The 15006-nt window shown below is 58.7% G+C and overlaps 2 protein-coding genes across 2 annotated transcripts; one reads left to right on the top strand and one right to left on the bottom strand.

The window, feature by feature from the left end:
• Window positions 1-80: 80 nt before the first annotated feature.
• Window positions 81-2518, bottom strand: NDUFAF8 (NADH:ubiquinone oxidoreductase complex assembly factor 8). Its single transcript, XM_040244803.1, has 3 exons — window positions 1865-2518; window positions 1598-1708; window positions 81-330 (listed from the first exon to the last, which is right to left on the bottom strand). The coding sequence occupies exons 1-3, from the start codon at window positions 1946-1948 to the stop codon at window positions 301-303; spliced, it is 225 nt and encodes a 74-aa protein (XP_040100737.1). The 5' UTR covers window positions 1949-2518; the 3' UTR covers window positions 81-300.
• Window positions 2288-14424, top strand: TEPSIN (TEPSIN adaptor related protein complex 4 accessory protein). The gene is made up of 13 exons (XM_040244802.1): window positions 2288-2357; window positions 4078-4150; window positions 4480-4571; window positions 4752-4845; window positions 7184-7251; window positions 7404-7482; window positions 7605-7676; window positions 8482-8685; window positions 9625-9802; window positions 9924-10037; window positions 10163-10241; window positions 10403-10537; window positions 11420-14424. Exons 1-13 carry the CDS (start codon window positions 2310-2312, stop codon window positions 11978-11980), a joined length of 1797 nt encoding a protein of 598 aa, XP_040100736.1. The 5' UTR covers window positions 2288-2309; the 3' UTR covers window positions 11981-14424.
• The last annotated feature ends 582 nt before the right edge of the window (window positions 14425-15006 follow it).

Here is a 15006-nt window from a genome sequence, read left to right as displayed (position 1 = left end):
GAGAATCCTTTAAAGAATGAGACTCGCAAGGCAGCTTGTTCACAGCCCATGCACTCATTCTGCAGATGACAAAACAAATCTTACAGTATCTGATCTAATCTTTATTGTGGGTTCACTGCATCTTATTCTCCCCAAATTCTTAGGTGTGCAAGGCTGGAAAACCCATTCTCCTCTGCTCATGCATGCCTAATGTGTTTCCAGTCCTTTTAGCCCCAAGAGCTTTTAAGGTTTTAGACGCTTGCCCCTTGAGGCCATCAGTGCCAGGCACCCAGGGACGTGGATTGGAGCTTGTAGTCCTTCCTAACGGCCTCCTGTCAGGGTCTTCTTGGCCTGGAAGACAAATGGCTGTGTCTGAATGGGTTGCTTAAGTTAGACATGGTTTCAAAGTTAAGAAAACTACCACCCCAGAAGCCACCTCCTGGCAAATAAATGACAAAGAGCTTGGCCATGAGTGTGCAGCGTGGGGCCAGGCTGGTTGGGGCACTGGGGAGCCTGGGGCTGGGCTCAACCTGCTTTGTGGCCTCTCCCACCCTGCCAGGCACTGTGCCACCAACAAGTCCCATTTAGTCCTCCCCAGTGCCCCAAGGAATCTCTAGGTCAGAGATGCTGAAACACTTGCCCAGAGACAGGCTCCCCTCCTGCCTCCTCATGCACCCCCACAGAGCCTCAGGGTGCAGGCAGAGTAGACAAAATGGCTTGTGTCTTTAAATGAGAAACCCCCAGGTTCCCTGTTCTGAACTTCCAGTGCCTGGGGCCTGTGGTTAGGTTGCCCTCAATGGAAAACAGCAGGAGAGGCAGCCACACGCTCCTGGGGGGCAGAACAACATGACGGGCAAAGGAGCATAAGGAATCTGAGAGGATTCCTTCCAGAGAGGATTCACAGGATACCTGTGATCCTGACTAATAACCACAGGCGGTAGGGAAAAGCCTGGTTTGGCCAGGAGTGTGTGATCTTTATTTTACATGTGAATCCTTCCAACCACTGACCACAGGATGAAGGTTTGTACCTCCCCAAGGGAGTGCTCTGAGTAAAGCAGGGAAGCTGCCAAGAGCCAGGAAGCAAGTCCAAGCGACACGTGCATCTTGGATGAAACATGTCAGATTGGAGATTGGTGACAAGGGCGGAAGCCGCATATCCCAGCCACAATGATTGCTAGGAAGGTGCAAGGGGTTCTTTGAGCCCTCCGGGAAATGAAGTATGGCCCATGCATTCTCCATCCTGGATCATAGGGATTCCTTGGATTCCCTAAATTCTGGTGAGCTGACCCAACTGCTCCCTCTCAGGTCCAGTACTCAGCACCAGCAGTTTTGAACAGAACTGACTGTGGGCATCATGGCCCACCCCAGACCCACCGAGTCGAGGGAACCCAGGACCTTGACATCTTGGGCACCAGCTCAAAACCTTGCGCTAGCCTCATTACAGGCCGCCTCCGTGGCGGCAGGGGTCGCACCGGCTGGTGTGGGGCTGTGCCCCGTTGAAGCACCTGTTGGAGCCCAACATCGAACCCAGAAGAAAAGGAAGCCCGTTTCCTAAGCGGGTAACGTGGGTCCCCGCCCCCTAGGGTCCCACCCCCGGGCGAGGCTGGCGTTCACTTACCGCAGCGGCGAAGCAGCTCCGCAAAGCCTCGAACTCCTGCGCGCACAGATCCTTCTTCAAGCAGCCGCCCGGGGCCGTGGACGCCTGCACGCACCTGCCGTAGGCCGCGGCCTGGGGGCGGACGGAGACGGGCGAGGGTCGCCACGGTCCCCGCGTCCGCTGATTACCCGGGGCGGACCCCGCCGCCGCCGCTCCCGGGTCACCACTACACGCCCCCCGCCAGCCCGCCCCGCGCGGCCCTTCCTGCCCCGCCTGACGACTCCGCACCTCGGCCCCACAGGCAGCTAGACACTCGGGGAAGGCGCGGAGGCGGCTTCGCACGCGACCCCACACAGCTCCGTTCCCCGACATGAGCGGCTCCTCCCGGCACCTGTGGGCGCCGCCATCTTAGGTCCGGCCTCTTCCGGCGCCCAATAGCGTAACAGGCAGGCACTTCCGCCCACAATCTTTCTTGCGCTTTGTCACTTGGTCAGGCTTAGCCCTCGCATTTGCCTCTCCGGAACCGCTCTCAAGTCTCCCAGAGCCCTGCAGTTGGCTCGTTGTCGGTCGCTGTCCTTGGACTTTGTATTGTTTCACGCGCAAACTGTTTCCCGAAGTCGGCCTCAAGGCCCTCCTCACTCGGGTAATTGGCCCGCGGGGTCAGACTCACGCAGTGATTGGCGGGGGCCCGGGCCCGGCGGAAGCGGGGCGGGGCCGGAAGGTGGCCGGCACCATGGCGGCCACGCCGCCGCTGCGGGACCGCCTGAGCTTTCTGCACCGGGTGAGTGCTGGTGGCCCTGGTCCCACCACGCGCCGCCTCCTGGCCTCGCCCCCGGCCCAGGCCGACCGCCTCCCTGGCTGCGCACTGCCCCCGCGGGATCCCCGCGCCCCGCGCCCCGTGCCCTCCGGCTGCTGGCAGGCTCGGCGTCCCCTTCGTCCCCCTCCGTCCCCTCCCACCTCTCCTCTCGCCTCTTTCCCTGTCTTCCGGCCGCTTCAACATCCTAGAACACTCCTCATCTCAAATCCTACCCTTCGGCTCCTCCCGAGGCTGGGGGATCCCACAGCCTTGGGGGGCGGCAGGTCAGGCCACCCGTGTCGGGTCCACTGGGAAGAGTGAGACCCCCTTGAACAAAACCCCAAGTTTTTCTGTTTTCTTACCCAGCTTAAAGTAGCTTTACAGAAAAAAGAAACAGTGATCCCCCGAACTCTGGCCGAGATAACCAGACGCTGATTCGAGGAGCGGCAGAAAACCTTTTATTAAGTGGTCCAGGCAGTGGGGGAAACCCTGAATTCCAGTTCAAATTGTGCGGAGAGGACTGGGCGTTTTCAGGACAGGACAGAAGGGTGGAGTTCAAGTGAAAAATGGCAGGCGTTTGGGCGGTTTTGGTGGGATACGGCTGCTGTGCTGATAACTGGTGGTTACAGAAGCTAAGATCCCATTGTACAGTAGGAACTGGGGGACAGACCCTGTCCCTCCTGGTGGTTACATTTCAAGGAGTGGCCTTCAGGTCCTTGAGAAAGACTCTCCTAAGTTGTAGGAGGTCTGGGTTCCCAATTGTAGAAAATGCTCCTGAAGTGAGCCTGAACCAGTCCAAAAGTCCAGGGTCAAGAAAAGGAGGTTGGAGTCTGTCACCAGAAATAGGCCAGAATGAACAGTGAATTCTGGCACTATGAGCTTCCACAGGTAGGCGGTAGGGGTGAGGGGGGTGACGGGTTCACCCTCATGCTGCTGAAAGATGGGTCAGTTCTCTTTGAGCAGAGGTTTCGCTATGTGCCTAACACTATGGTCCTGAAGACCTTTCCAGCTTCCCTCTGGGTCTTGGTGGACAAATAGCGTAAACAGCCTCTTGCAACATTCAGGCCAACATTCAGGTGTCTGTGGCCAGCACCTCAGAAACTGCACCTGAGGTCTCTTGTCCTGTCTACACTAGGTTCATACCCTCCAGATGTACCATGAGGTGGAATGGGTGTTTCTGGCTTTTATCCCTAGAAATTGTACATCTTTGTGCTGAGTCAACTCAGTGTAAACACCTTTGTGCTGACAGATAAGCGTGAGACACACAGCCGAGTCGGTTGCTCTTGTTTTGAGTTGTTTCTGTGGGATCCCTTCCTGGAAGTGGCGCTGTAGGTCTGTCAGGGTGAATGATTGTGTCACGGGCTCACCCGAGGAGTCTTTTTTTTTGCCAGTCTGTAAGTTGGTACACTAAAGGCACTTTTAAGTTGTGTGGCTGTAGGCGTAGGGGTCTGGGGGCCCCTGCTGACTCATGACCTTTAGGGCCTGTCACCATGGAGACCACCCCCCATTTCCTCTTCCCAGGTGTTCATCCTGGCCTCCAGAAGGGAGGCTTCTGCAGGCTCCCTGTGGCCAGTGGGACCATTGCTCTCCTCTTTGGGTCCCCTGACCCTGTGGTACGCCAACTATAAGCTTTTGAAACTGGGATCCCCAAGAATGAGGGCTCCTGTGGCCACTCACTGTGGGCTGGGCTCTCGATCCCTTTCAGCTCCCGATTCTCCTGAAGGGCACGTCGGATGATGATGCCCCGTGTCCGGGCTACCTGTTTGAGGAGATTGCCAGTATCCTTCCTTGTGGAAACCTCTGGGGCCCCTGTTGCCTCTCCTACCCCATCTCCCAAGGTCCCGAGCTTCTCCGACCCTGAGGGGGCCCTGGCTCCTTTCCCATAGCAGCTAGGTGTGTGGGCTCTGAAAGTCACCTTACTGATGACTTGCGGCTTAGGAGACCCTGGAAGCCGGGTGTTCCTGAAACCAGGGCCTGGGGTGGGTGCCTGCGGTGGAGGGGGCCACTCTGAGGAGTTTGATGGCAAGAAGGCCCGGCTTCTCTCCCTGGCCAGGGCATTGTGTGGCCCAGGGTGAGCTTGCCCCTTCCCTAACCGAGTGCCTCCCAGAGATCTCCCACGAATCCCTGGGCAGCAGCCAGTGTCTCCTGGAGTACCTGCTGAACCGTCTGCACAGCGGCTCTGGCCGTGTGAAGCTCAAGGTGAGTCCGAGTGGCTCCAGAGGCCTGCCCGGGGGGTTAAGTCAGGGCCCTGTCCTGCCTGCCCCTGGTGGTGAGGCTGGAGGGGAGGGATGAGCTGGGGGCATGGGGGGCTGTGTCGGGTGGGGCACCCTTCTGTGGACCCAGCTCTGCCCACCCCACCCCCCGTCCCTGCTGCCCCAGGTGCTGAAGATCCTGCTGCACCTGTGTGGTCACGGCTCCTCTTCCTTTCTGCTCATCCTGAAGCGCAACCCTGCCTTCATCCAGGAAGCCGCGGGTATGGGCCAGCACTGCCCATGGGAGGCGTGGGAGGAAGGTGGCCAGGGCAGGTCTCAGCCAGATCCCTTAACCCGAGCCCCTGCCTCCCTGTCTCATACCCGTGCTCCCCACTCTGTGCTCCGTCCACACTGTCCTTCACTGCCACCTCCTCCCTTCCCTTCCCTCTGTGTCAGCTCCTCCCCTCCTCCCCACCAGGCCAGGCCAGCACACTGCGTGGAACGGCTGGTGTCTCTGTGAGCTCTGCTGGGCCTTTGCGGCCTGGACCTGTCCTGTCTGTTCCTGCCTTGGGTTCCCTCTTCTCCCCAGAGCTGCTCCTCTGGACCCTAGGAAGCCCTCCATTGTCAGAAGGGCTGGGAGGGTGGGGGACGGGACTAGTGAGGCTGTAGTGAGAAGTGGGGCCCTGGCCTGTGGGGATCCAGGTGACAGGTGGGTCTGGGGTAGAGCCCCGTCCCTCACCTACCCCCAGGCCAGAGGTGTTCATGAGTCTCTTGTTAACAGGAACTGGTGGAGGGTCGTGGCCTGAGGTCTTCTCCTTGGGTGGGGAGAACTGAATAGGAAGGCCATGGCCTTCAGGCCAGAACCACCCTGCCAAGCTGTCCCCGAGAGGGCAGTGCCACGAAGGAGATTGAGTCCTCCGGGCACCTCTTGCTTGTTGGAAACTCTTTAGTGTGCCCTGCTGCTGCACCCCAAATCCACTGTCTTCCCTTTACTGCAGGCGTGCTGAGGCCAGGCTGGGGCTGGGCTGCCTGTGGGCCCTGGGGTCCATGCAGGCGCCTTGGAGACAGCAAATGGCCTTGGAGGGGGCGCAGACCATTACTTGGCAGATTCCTAGAGGCGCCCAGGGTGCTGGGGACGCACTCATCACAGCCCAGCTCCCTGGAGTTTGTGCACTGAAGCAGCATGGCTGGTTCATTCTCACCAGCCGAAGGGTCAGAACGGGCCCGTTCCGCTGCTCGGCTCACACAGTTGTGGCCAGTGCTGGGCCTTGCCTCTGTCCTGGTCTCTGAAGAGGGCAGAGGAAGCAGAGGGGGGCAGCTGACTGTGGTTCTCTATTAGCACCACCATCTCTCAAGCTCTGAGTACTGTCCCCAGAGGACGAGTGCCCAGATAGACGGGGCTGTGAGAGGAGCTAATCCTGGAGGCGGGGGTGGGGGGCACACAGAGGTTGGCCCAACTTTGGGGGCCTGGCGGGGGCGGGGTCCCTGTGACTCCCACAGGGAGGGTGGGAGCTGTGGCAGGACGGTGGGGAGGTACCCCTCCCTGGCTGGTCTCAGCACCCTAAGGCAGGAGGAGCCAGCGAGGTTTAATGAGACATAAGCTTCCCAGGTTGGAGAAGGAAATGGCAACCCACCCAGTTTCTTGCCTGGAGAATCCCATGAACAGAGGAGCCTTGCAGGCCATGGTCCATAGCGTTGCAGAGAGTTGGACATGCGTGCACGCGCGCCAGCTTCCCAGGTGGTGCTGGTGGTAAAGAGCCCACCTGCCAACGCAGGGGACGCTGGAGACACCGGTTTGATCCCTGGGTTGGGAAGATCTCGTGGAGGAGGATGGGGCAACCCACTCCAGTATTCTTCCATGGACAGAGGAGCCTGCTGGGCTGTAGTCCATGGGGTCACAGTCAGACACGACTGAAGGGACTTAGTGCACACAAGCTTATCTGATGGGCCACGGCTGGAGCTTTATGAGCAGGAGCCCTTTCAGGCTGTGATAGGGAACCTGCATTATAGTCAGGCCCTTGGAAGCTCTTTAGCTGGACTAGAGCCTCCTCGGGCTTCCCTGATAGCTCAATTGGTAAAGAATCCACCTGCAATGCAGGAGACTCTGGTTCGATTCCTGGGTCGGGAAGATCCGCTGGAGAAGGGGTAGGCTACCCATTCCAGTATTCTTGGGCTTCTCTGGTGGCTCAGCTGGTAAAGAATCCGCCTGCAGTGTGGGAGACCTGGGTTCCATCCCTGCATTGAGAGCCTCCTCCGGTCGCCTCTGGGTGGAGATGGTGTTGAGGGGGAGGCAGCGAGGCTGCTGTTGCAGAGGCTCGGGTGAGGGGCAGCCTTGGGTTGGGGAGTGGCCCTGGTGTTCTGGAGGTTGAGTTGCAGCCTCGTGGTTGAGGGTGTGGGCCAGGAGGCGCTGAGGGGCTGTGAGGTCACAGCCACCCCAGGCCAGGGGACGGCGGTGCATCTGTGCTTTAGGAAGCCCCGAGGCACTTGGTTGAGGGGGCTGAGCTGGGGGCTTCAAGGGGGGCCAGGCAAGGCCAAGGCTCACTGCCTGCGTCAGGTGTGGGCTTTGAGGCTGGGTGGTTGGCATTGCCCTGCTCAACTCTGCTCCCATCTGTTGCACAGTTTTCGCGGGGCCCCCGGATCCTCTCCACGGGAACAGCCTGTACCAGAAGGTGCGGGCGGCCGCCCAGGTGAGCCCAGGACCCAGGTCACTCCCTGCTCTCCCTGCCCAGGGCCCTGGCTCCACTCTCTGCAGGACAGAGCCCCTGAGTGGCCCTCAGGGGAGAAGGAGGGGTGGGGGGACCCTGGGTGTGCGGCGCTGAGTGCCCTCTGCCTCGTCTAGGACTTGGGGGCTGCCTTGTACTCCGACGCCTTGTCACCTCCGCCTCCCTCCCAGCTTCCTAGGACCCTGCCTCCAGCAGGTATGCAAGTATGCCCAGCCCTGTCACCGGATTACTCTGGGCGGGCCCGAAGCCTCTCCTCCCGCAAACGTCCAGGGTTGAGGGTCAGGTCCCCACTGCTGCTGATGTGGGCCTCCCCGCAGGCATGGGCTCCCAGTCCAGGCCCCAGAGCGCCCTGCAGGGCTTCGGCTACAGCAAGGAGCGGGGTCACACAGGTGAGTGCTGCGGGACTGGGGCCCCAGCTGAGGGTGAGGGGCGGATGGGACCTGTGTGCCCCCCACTGACTTCTGTCCCACCCTGGGGTGGCTGGGGAGGTGCAGTCGGCTCTCCTTACCTGGCTGGTGAGAAGCCAGGCTGACGGTCAGCCCCACACTTGGGCCATCGGCCCTGGGCTCCTTTAGGGAGCCGAGCGCAGAGGGCGGTGGTTCTGTCTGTGACAGAGGTGACTTGGAGCTGGTGCCGTGCCAGCCCTGCTTGCCGGGAGAGCCGGAAGCCCCCCAGGGCCACGCGAGCCTCTCGTGGGCTCGGGGCCGGGTCCAGCTGATAGGCTCACCGCTCCAGCTGTGGCTCCTAGTTCCCCGGCCCTTGTGATTCCTAAAGTGGGTCGGCCTTAGAGCCCACCTGTTCCTAACCTGGGGGTGACTGCCAGATCACTCTCCATGGGGCACTCCGTGGGAAAGCCCCTAGCACTGGATGTGAGCACTCCTTACGTGGCCAGGGAGATTGTGGTTCTCAGGACAACCACCTTAAGTGGCCCCCTACTCTGAGGTGGGGACCCAGGAGGGCGAGTGGTACAGCTTTGCTGTGAGCTGCCGCTCATCCAAGCTCCACGGGGCCCGGATACATTGAAGTGAATTCACTGCAGAAGCTTCTGGGCGGGCGCTGTTCCTCCATAGGGCCTCTGCTCTGTGACTGTCCCAACCTCTTGGGTCCTGGGTGAGCAGCAGCCGTGGGCGTCTCATCCTGGGAACACAGGGTGGGACTGAGGGGGCTGTGCCGTCTTCCCTCTCTCTGCTGAAGGCTCTGCGGGTGAAGCCTTCCTGTCCACCATCCAGAAAGCCGCAGAGGTGGTGGCCAGCGCCGTGCGCCCTGGGCCTGAGAGCCCCAGCTGCCAGAGGTCCCTTCCGCGGGGTGACGCCTACCAGCCGGCCGTGACACCTTCAACCAGCCTCGGCACCCCCGCCTCTGGGAGCTCTTTCCCTGCGGCCAGCCCAGGAGCCCGAGGTATTGAGTTGGACTCCTCCCTTGGAGTGCTGGCTTCCCCCTCCTGGGGGCCCTGGGCTTCCAGTCACCTGCTGGGGCTGGGCCGGAGCAGACGAGGGAGGAGGAAGAAAGCAGCACACTTGTGGTGGGGGCAGGGGGCAGGAGCCCCACCCTGCCGGTCCCGCGACACCTCCCAGAGCCAGCACATGACAAGCTTGCAGAGCCAGCTGTCCACGAGATTCGACTCCCTGCGGCCTCTGTGGCGGTGCACATAGGGCAGCCCTGCCTCGACCCCCACGTCCAGTGTTCTCTGTCAGTCTGCTCTGGGTGGGAGCTCAGGTATTACGGCCCCACGAGAGGTGGGGTCTGCCCAGGATCCCAGCTGCTCAGATATGGAAGCTTAGAGCTGGGTCAGGAGCCATCCCCAGCTCTCGTGTGTTCATCCGGCGCCTTCGAGCAGCTTTGCAGCCCGTCAGGGCCCAGGGGCAACAGGGAAGCCCTCCGCAAGAGCCAGGCTCCATGCCATGTATGTTCTAGCGGTGTGCTGTGATACAGGAGGGAGCGACGGCTGCCCATGCCCTCCGCCTCCACCTCTGCCTCTCCCAGAAGTGCTGCCCCATTTGCCTGGCTCAGAGGAAGGATGTCAGTGCTCGCCGGGACTTGAGAGCTGCTGTGCTGGGCACTGTCCCCACTGCCCTGGCGTCTGGTGCCTGACACTGCTTTCTGGGCAGGCGTGTCCTGTGTGGACCCTGGCCCTGAGTGAGGGTGTGCCCTGTTCTGCCCCATTTCTTCTCGGGTGGTGTTCCCTGGAGCTGGAACCCAGGCAGCTACGTGTCCACATCCCAGGACCCAGCCCATAGGCTCTTCCCTGGGTCTCCCTGTCCAGGGCTCCTGGGGAGACGGACGTGGGGCCAATCTGAGGCCCCCAAGGGTCTGCCCCTCAGTCGGTGTTTCTTCCAGCAGTGAGACACCAGCCTGGGCAGGCCGGAGGCGGCTGGGATGAGCTGGACACCAGTCCCAGCTCTCAGGATTCTTCCCAGGAGAACGATGATCTGGGCAAGGCCTCGGACTCGGGTAGTCGGTCGGGCAGTGACAGCCCCTCGGGGGCCAGCCGGGCACCTAGTGACCTGGCAGAAAGGTGATCCAGCACCCCAGGGCGCCCCTCCCTACCCTGATGGGCGAGAGGTGACCTGGAGGGGGCTCACCCCTCCTGGCATGAGGGAGCCCACCCTTTGTCCCGACCCGTGTGCACCTGGCAGGGTCGAGGCTGTGACCCTGAGTGACTGCCAGCAGGAGCTGAGCCTGGTCCGGACTGTGACCCAGGGGCAGCACACCTTCTTGAGCCGAGAGGAGGTGCAGCACTTCGTCAAAGAGTGAGCCCTGGCCTGTTCCAGGCCCCCTCACCCCCGCACCCCGCCCCCATCCCTCGCCCTGGCTCTGCACACACACCCCTTGCCCTACGGCCCCAGCCCTGTTGCACGGTGCCCCCTTCCTGCAGGTGTGGCCTCCTCAACTGTGAGGCTGTGCTGGAGCTGCTCATCGGCCACCTGGCTGCCACCAGTGAGCATGTTCAGATGGTGAGGAGGGGAGTGGGTGGGGCTGGGGGTGTGCCCGGGCACGGAGAGTGGGCAGAATGAGCACAGGACGCTGAGGGCCAAGAGGAGGGAGGGAGGGAGCCGGTCACACAGACCTCCCTTGGAGGGGGAACGAGCTGACATCAAGCCGACCCACCCCGCAGAGAGCCCTGGCTGCCATCGCCTCCCTTGGGTGCACCGACCTGCTCTCCCAGGAGCGAGTCCTGCTCCTCACCCGGCCTCGGCTGCAGGAGCTCAGTGAGGGCAGCCCTGGACCTGTGACCAACAAGGCCACCAAGGTGGGCAGCCTCCAGGGCCCAGAGGAGGGGGTGCAGGACACCCCTGCAGTCCCACACTCTCTCCCCCCCCACCCCCGCTGCCTTCCCTAGACACGCCCCCTCCTGCTCCTGTGGCTGGCACAAGTCATGCTCTTAGAACTGCAGTTGGTGTTCTGGCCTCTTCCCATACATGGGACCCCCAGGTTTCCCCAACCTTCCCCGGGTTTCCCTGACCTTCTGCCCAGCAGATCTGCCCCTTGGGCAGTGCCTTCTCCCTTGTGGCTGTCTCCTGCAGGAAGCCGTCCTGCGGGAAGCCCTCCTTGACTGCTTGGATGGCTCTCTTCCTGTACTCTGTCATGGGTCTACACTCTGCTCCCATATGCCCCACCCTGGGAAAGCAGAAATGGTTGTTGGTCTGAGTCCTCTTCCCACTGATGAATGTGGGGAGGCCACCTGCAGTCTTCTCTGGGAGCCTGCTGTTGGCCTCCCTCAGCTTCCAGCTTTCTGTATGGCAGCTGAAAATTCAGATCCTTAGTCGCCTGAAACCTGAGAAGGACCCAGGAGGCCAGCTTTCAGGGAGGACACCTGGGTGGGACTTGGTGCTTCAGCCCCATCTGTTCCGTGTGTGAGTCAGGTGCTTGTGTGGCACGTGACCAGGAGGGGGCGCTCTTCCGCTCTGGCAGGCCACGCGGCAGCCTGATGTGGGGGAAGCATCTGTTTGTATGACAGCTGGTGGAGAGCAGCAGCGCTGCTGCCGGGGGATGACAGAATTGTTGTGAGCGGCCAGTGGTCCTGCCCCGTGCTCTGGCCAGCGACGTTGAGGAGGGCGCCCGGGAGCACCAAGTCCTCTGATTCCTGGAGGAGTGTAAGAGCCCTCACCAGTTCCCCTCTTCCCTCGTTCAGATCCTGAGACACTTTGAAGCCTCCTGCCGACAGTGGCCCCCTGCCCGGAGGCCCCCAGCCGAGCCTGGCCCTGCAGCTGCCCGTGTGGGCCCATCAGACCTGTTGACCGACACCCTGCCTTTCACCGGGGTCCCAGCCTTCCTGCAGCCTCTGAGTTCAGCTCTGTTTTTGCCCAAGGGCAGCACACCCCCATCAGGGATGCAGCCCAGCCCTGTGCCCCCAATGTCTCCGGACAGCTGCCCCCTTCCAGTCCCTGGGGCTGCCAGGGAGGCTGAGACCAGGCTGGCAGGTTCCACAGACCAGGGGGCTGCATCTGAGCAGGGCCCGCTCTGCACGGACACCCCAAAGGGAGGGCCAGAGATCAGCCTGGGCCCCAGCCACAGCTGCAGCTCCTTATTTGCTGGCATGGAACTGGTGGCCTGTCCCCGCCTGGTGGAGGCAGGGACTGCTGCAGAGGAGCCCCTCCCAGCCCACCAGGCTCCCTGGACGTTGTCACGGAGGCTGGCAGCAAAAGAGCCTTCCGGCTCTGAGCCGTCAGCTTTTGCCTTCTTAAACTCGTGACCTTGTCTGCCTGGGCCATATGCAGTCTGTGCTCCCTGGCCCGTGGCTGCCAGGACCCTGTGACTTTGTGCTGTCCCCTGTGCCCACAGCCCCCGATTCCCCTTTCTGTGGTTGGCCTCGCCCTCCCCTGGCCTCTTCCCCTCACCCACTGAGGCCTTGGGTGTGGGCAGCCACGCAGCAAGGCAAGCTTAGAGTAGACGGCCCACCCAGGGATGAGAATGGCCACCATTAAAACCCGTGGATGTTTTAGAAGTCCATGTACCAGTCAGAGCCAGACCACCACTGTGGTAATGAGGTGCCCATGGGAGCTGCTCCCCAACTTTGCCCCTAAGGTGGGTTCCCTGTTTTACTGCTGGGAGGCAGGATCCCCTGCTTACAGCCTGCCCCCTGGGTTTGATGGCCCAGGAGCAGTGCCCCCGAACACCCTGCAGGACTTGCAGGGAGGGCAAGGCAGGCCCAGAAAGAGGAGCCGAGCACAAGCTAAGCCTGGCAGCTGGTGGGCCCTGGGGTGCTGGATCTCCCGCCTCATGGCCATCTGCTTTGGCGGGATGCTTCTCCCATCTGCCAGAGGGACGAAGGGAGGGCAGTGGGGCAGACAGCATGATGTGGCTTGCCCAGAGGGCACTGGAGGGGAGCTCATGGGAGAGGAGACCTGGTGACTGAGCTTGGAGACCACACACCCCTTGGAACTGGCCCGAGTCCCCGGGGTCCTTATGGGCACACAAAGAAGGGCACCAGGGGAAGATGGAGAGAACCCATCTGCAGGCTGAGCCCAGACCCAGCTTCCAGCCAAGCTTCTGCTGTTTCCAGGCGACAATCCTACAAGGAAGATCCCAGGACCACCTCAGTCATTTCTCTGCCCCCACCCTGCTGTCTCCTTGGCCAGAGACTGGCCATTTGGACTTGAATTCCTGTAGCAGCAGGCAGGCAGGCACAGAGCCTTGCAAGCACTGACCTCGGGGTCCCCTGTGGAAACCCCTGCCTTCCTGGCCCTCAGAAACAAGGTTGATGTGGAACCACTGCTTGGGTCTTTGTTTTTGAGCTCAGATCCCTCCCTCTGGGGGAGAGGGGAGTCCTAAGCAGCCTCCTGCCTTCTCCTCCATCAGGATTGGGATGTCAGCACCCCCTGCCGTGACCTCTGCCTGTAGACTGCACAGCCACCTCAGAGCTAGGGTTGTGGTTGCTCTGGGGAGAACTGGGGACAGTGTGGGGTCACACTTCCCACATAAACACTGCTGTTCACAGGAAGCTGCACTGATTGCCTTTTCATTTTCTATCTGTGTGTGTGTGAGAGAGAGAGGAGAGAAAACGGCACAGGGGCCAAGCCCCTAAGGGGCACAGGTAGAGCCTTCTGAAAGCAGGGACAGGTATCAATTCTTCCTTAAATGTTTGGAAGGACTCCCCAGTGGAACTATCTTGTCCTGTAATTTTCTTAATTGCAAACTTTCTAACTACAAAATGCAATTTCTTAAGTAGATTTAAGGACTATCTGGGTTATCTATTTCCTTGTGAGTTTCAGTAATTTGTGTCTTTCAAGGAATTGGTCAGTTGCGAATATGGCTATAGAGTTTTTTCAGCCTACTTTCTTTGTTCCAATTTCTATAGTGTCCCACCTTTCATTTCTGATATTAATGTTTTTTTTTTCCCTTTCTTGGTTAGTCTGATTAGAAGTTTATTGATATTATTGACTTTTTCAAAGAACTAACTTTTGGTTTTATATTTCTTACTGATTTTATGTTTCCTATTTTATTGACTTCTCTTTACTATTTCATTCTTCCTGCTGTGGGTTTTTTTCTTTTTCTAGCTTTTTAAAGGTGAATGCTTAGATTATTGATTTAAGACCTTTTTTCTTTTTTAATATAAGCATTTAAATTTTTTACTTTATTTTTGGTTGCAGTAGGTCTTGCTGCGTGCAGACTCTCTAGTGGCAGAGAGTGGGAGCTTCTCTCCATCGCAGTTCATGGGCTTCTCATTGGGGTGCCCTCTTAAGGTAGAGCACAGGCTCTAGGCACACCGGCTTGAGTAGTTGCAGCTTGTAGGCGCAGTAGCAGCAGTTTGCGGGCACTAGAGCGCGGCCTCAGTAGTTGTGATTCATGGGATTAGTTGCTCCGTGGCATGTGGAATCTTCCCAGATCAGGGATCACACTCATGTTGCCTGCATTGGCAGGCAGATTCTTATCCACTGTACCACTAGGGAAGTCCTAATGGAAACATTTTTAATGCTATACATTTTCCTCTAGACACTTTTAGCTACATCCCATGAACTCTGATAGCATTTTAGTATTTATTCAGTTCAAAATATTTTCTACTTTCCCATAAGACTTCCTTTTTGTCTGACTTTTATTGGGGGGCACAGCATCAGGCAGAATGTGAAACCTCCTGGACTAACGAGATCAAACCCATGCCTCCTGCAGTGGAAATGTGGAGTCTTAACCCCTGGACCACCAGGTAAATCCTGATGGATTACTTTAAAATGCGTTTTTTATTAGTACTTTAATTTTTATATTGTAAGAACATATAAGACTTTCATTATAAAGATTTCAAGCTTTTACTTAAGCTTGTTTAGTGGCCCAGGATATAGTCTGTCTTGGTGAATGTTCCATGTGCACTTGATTTGGAGAACTACAATCTCCTTCATGCACACAGATTACAAAAAAAAAGTCCTCAACAGACTATTAGCAAAACAGATCCAGCAGTATACAGAAAGTAATAATACATCACAATAAGTGGAGTTTTTCCTGGGAATGGAAGGCTGGTCCAACATCTGAAAATCAGTGCAATTCACTATATTAACACACTAAAGAAGAACAAATCACATTATTTTATACAGAAAAAAGCAAGAGATAAATTTCAACATTCATGATTTAAAAAAAAAAAACTCAGCAAACTAGAAATATAAGAATTTCTCTCACCCAGTAAAGGGGATGGACTGAGTGCTTGTGTGCGTACACAGTTGCTTCAGTTGTGTCCAACTCTGCAACACCATACTTAATGTCAAAAGGCTGAGTGATTTCCCTCCAAGATTG

The sequence above is a fragment of the Oryx dammah genome, unplaced genomic scaffold (genome assembly GCF_014754425.2).
Source record: "Oryx dammah isolate SB20612 unplaced genomic scaffold, SCBI_Odam_1.1 HiC_scaffold_8, whole genome shotgun sequence".
NCBI lineage: Eukaryota > Metazoa > Chordata > Mammalia > Artiodactyla > Bovidae > Oryx > Oryx dammah.
This window is presented reverse-complemented; position numbering and strand designations above follow the sequence as displayed.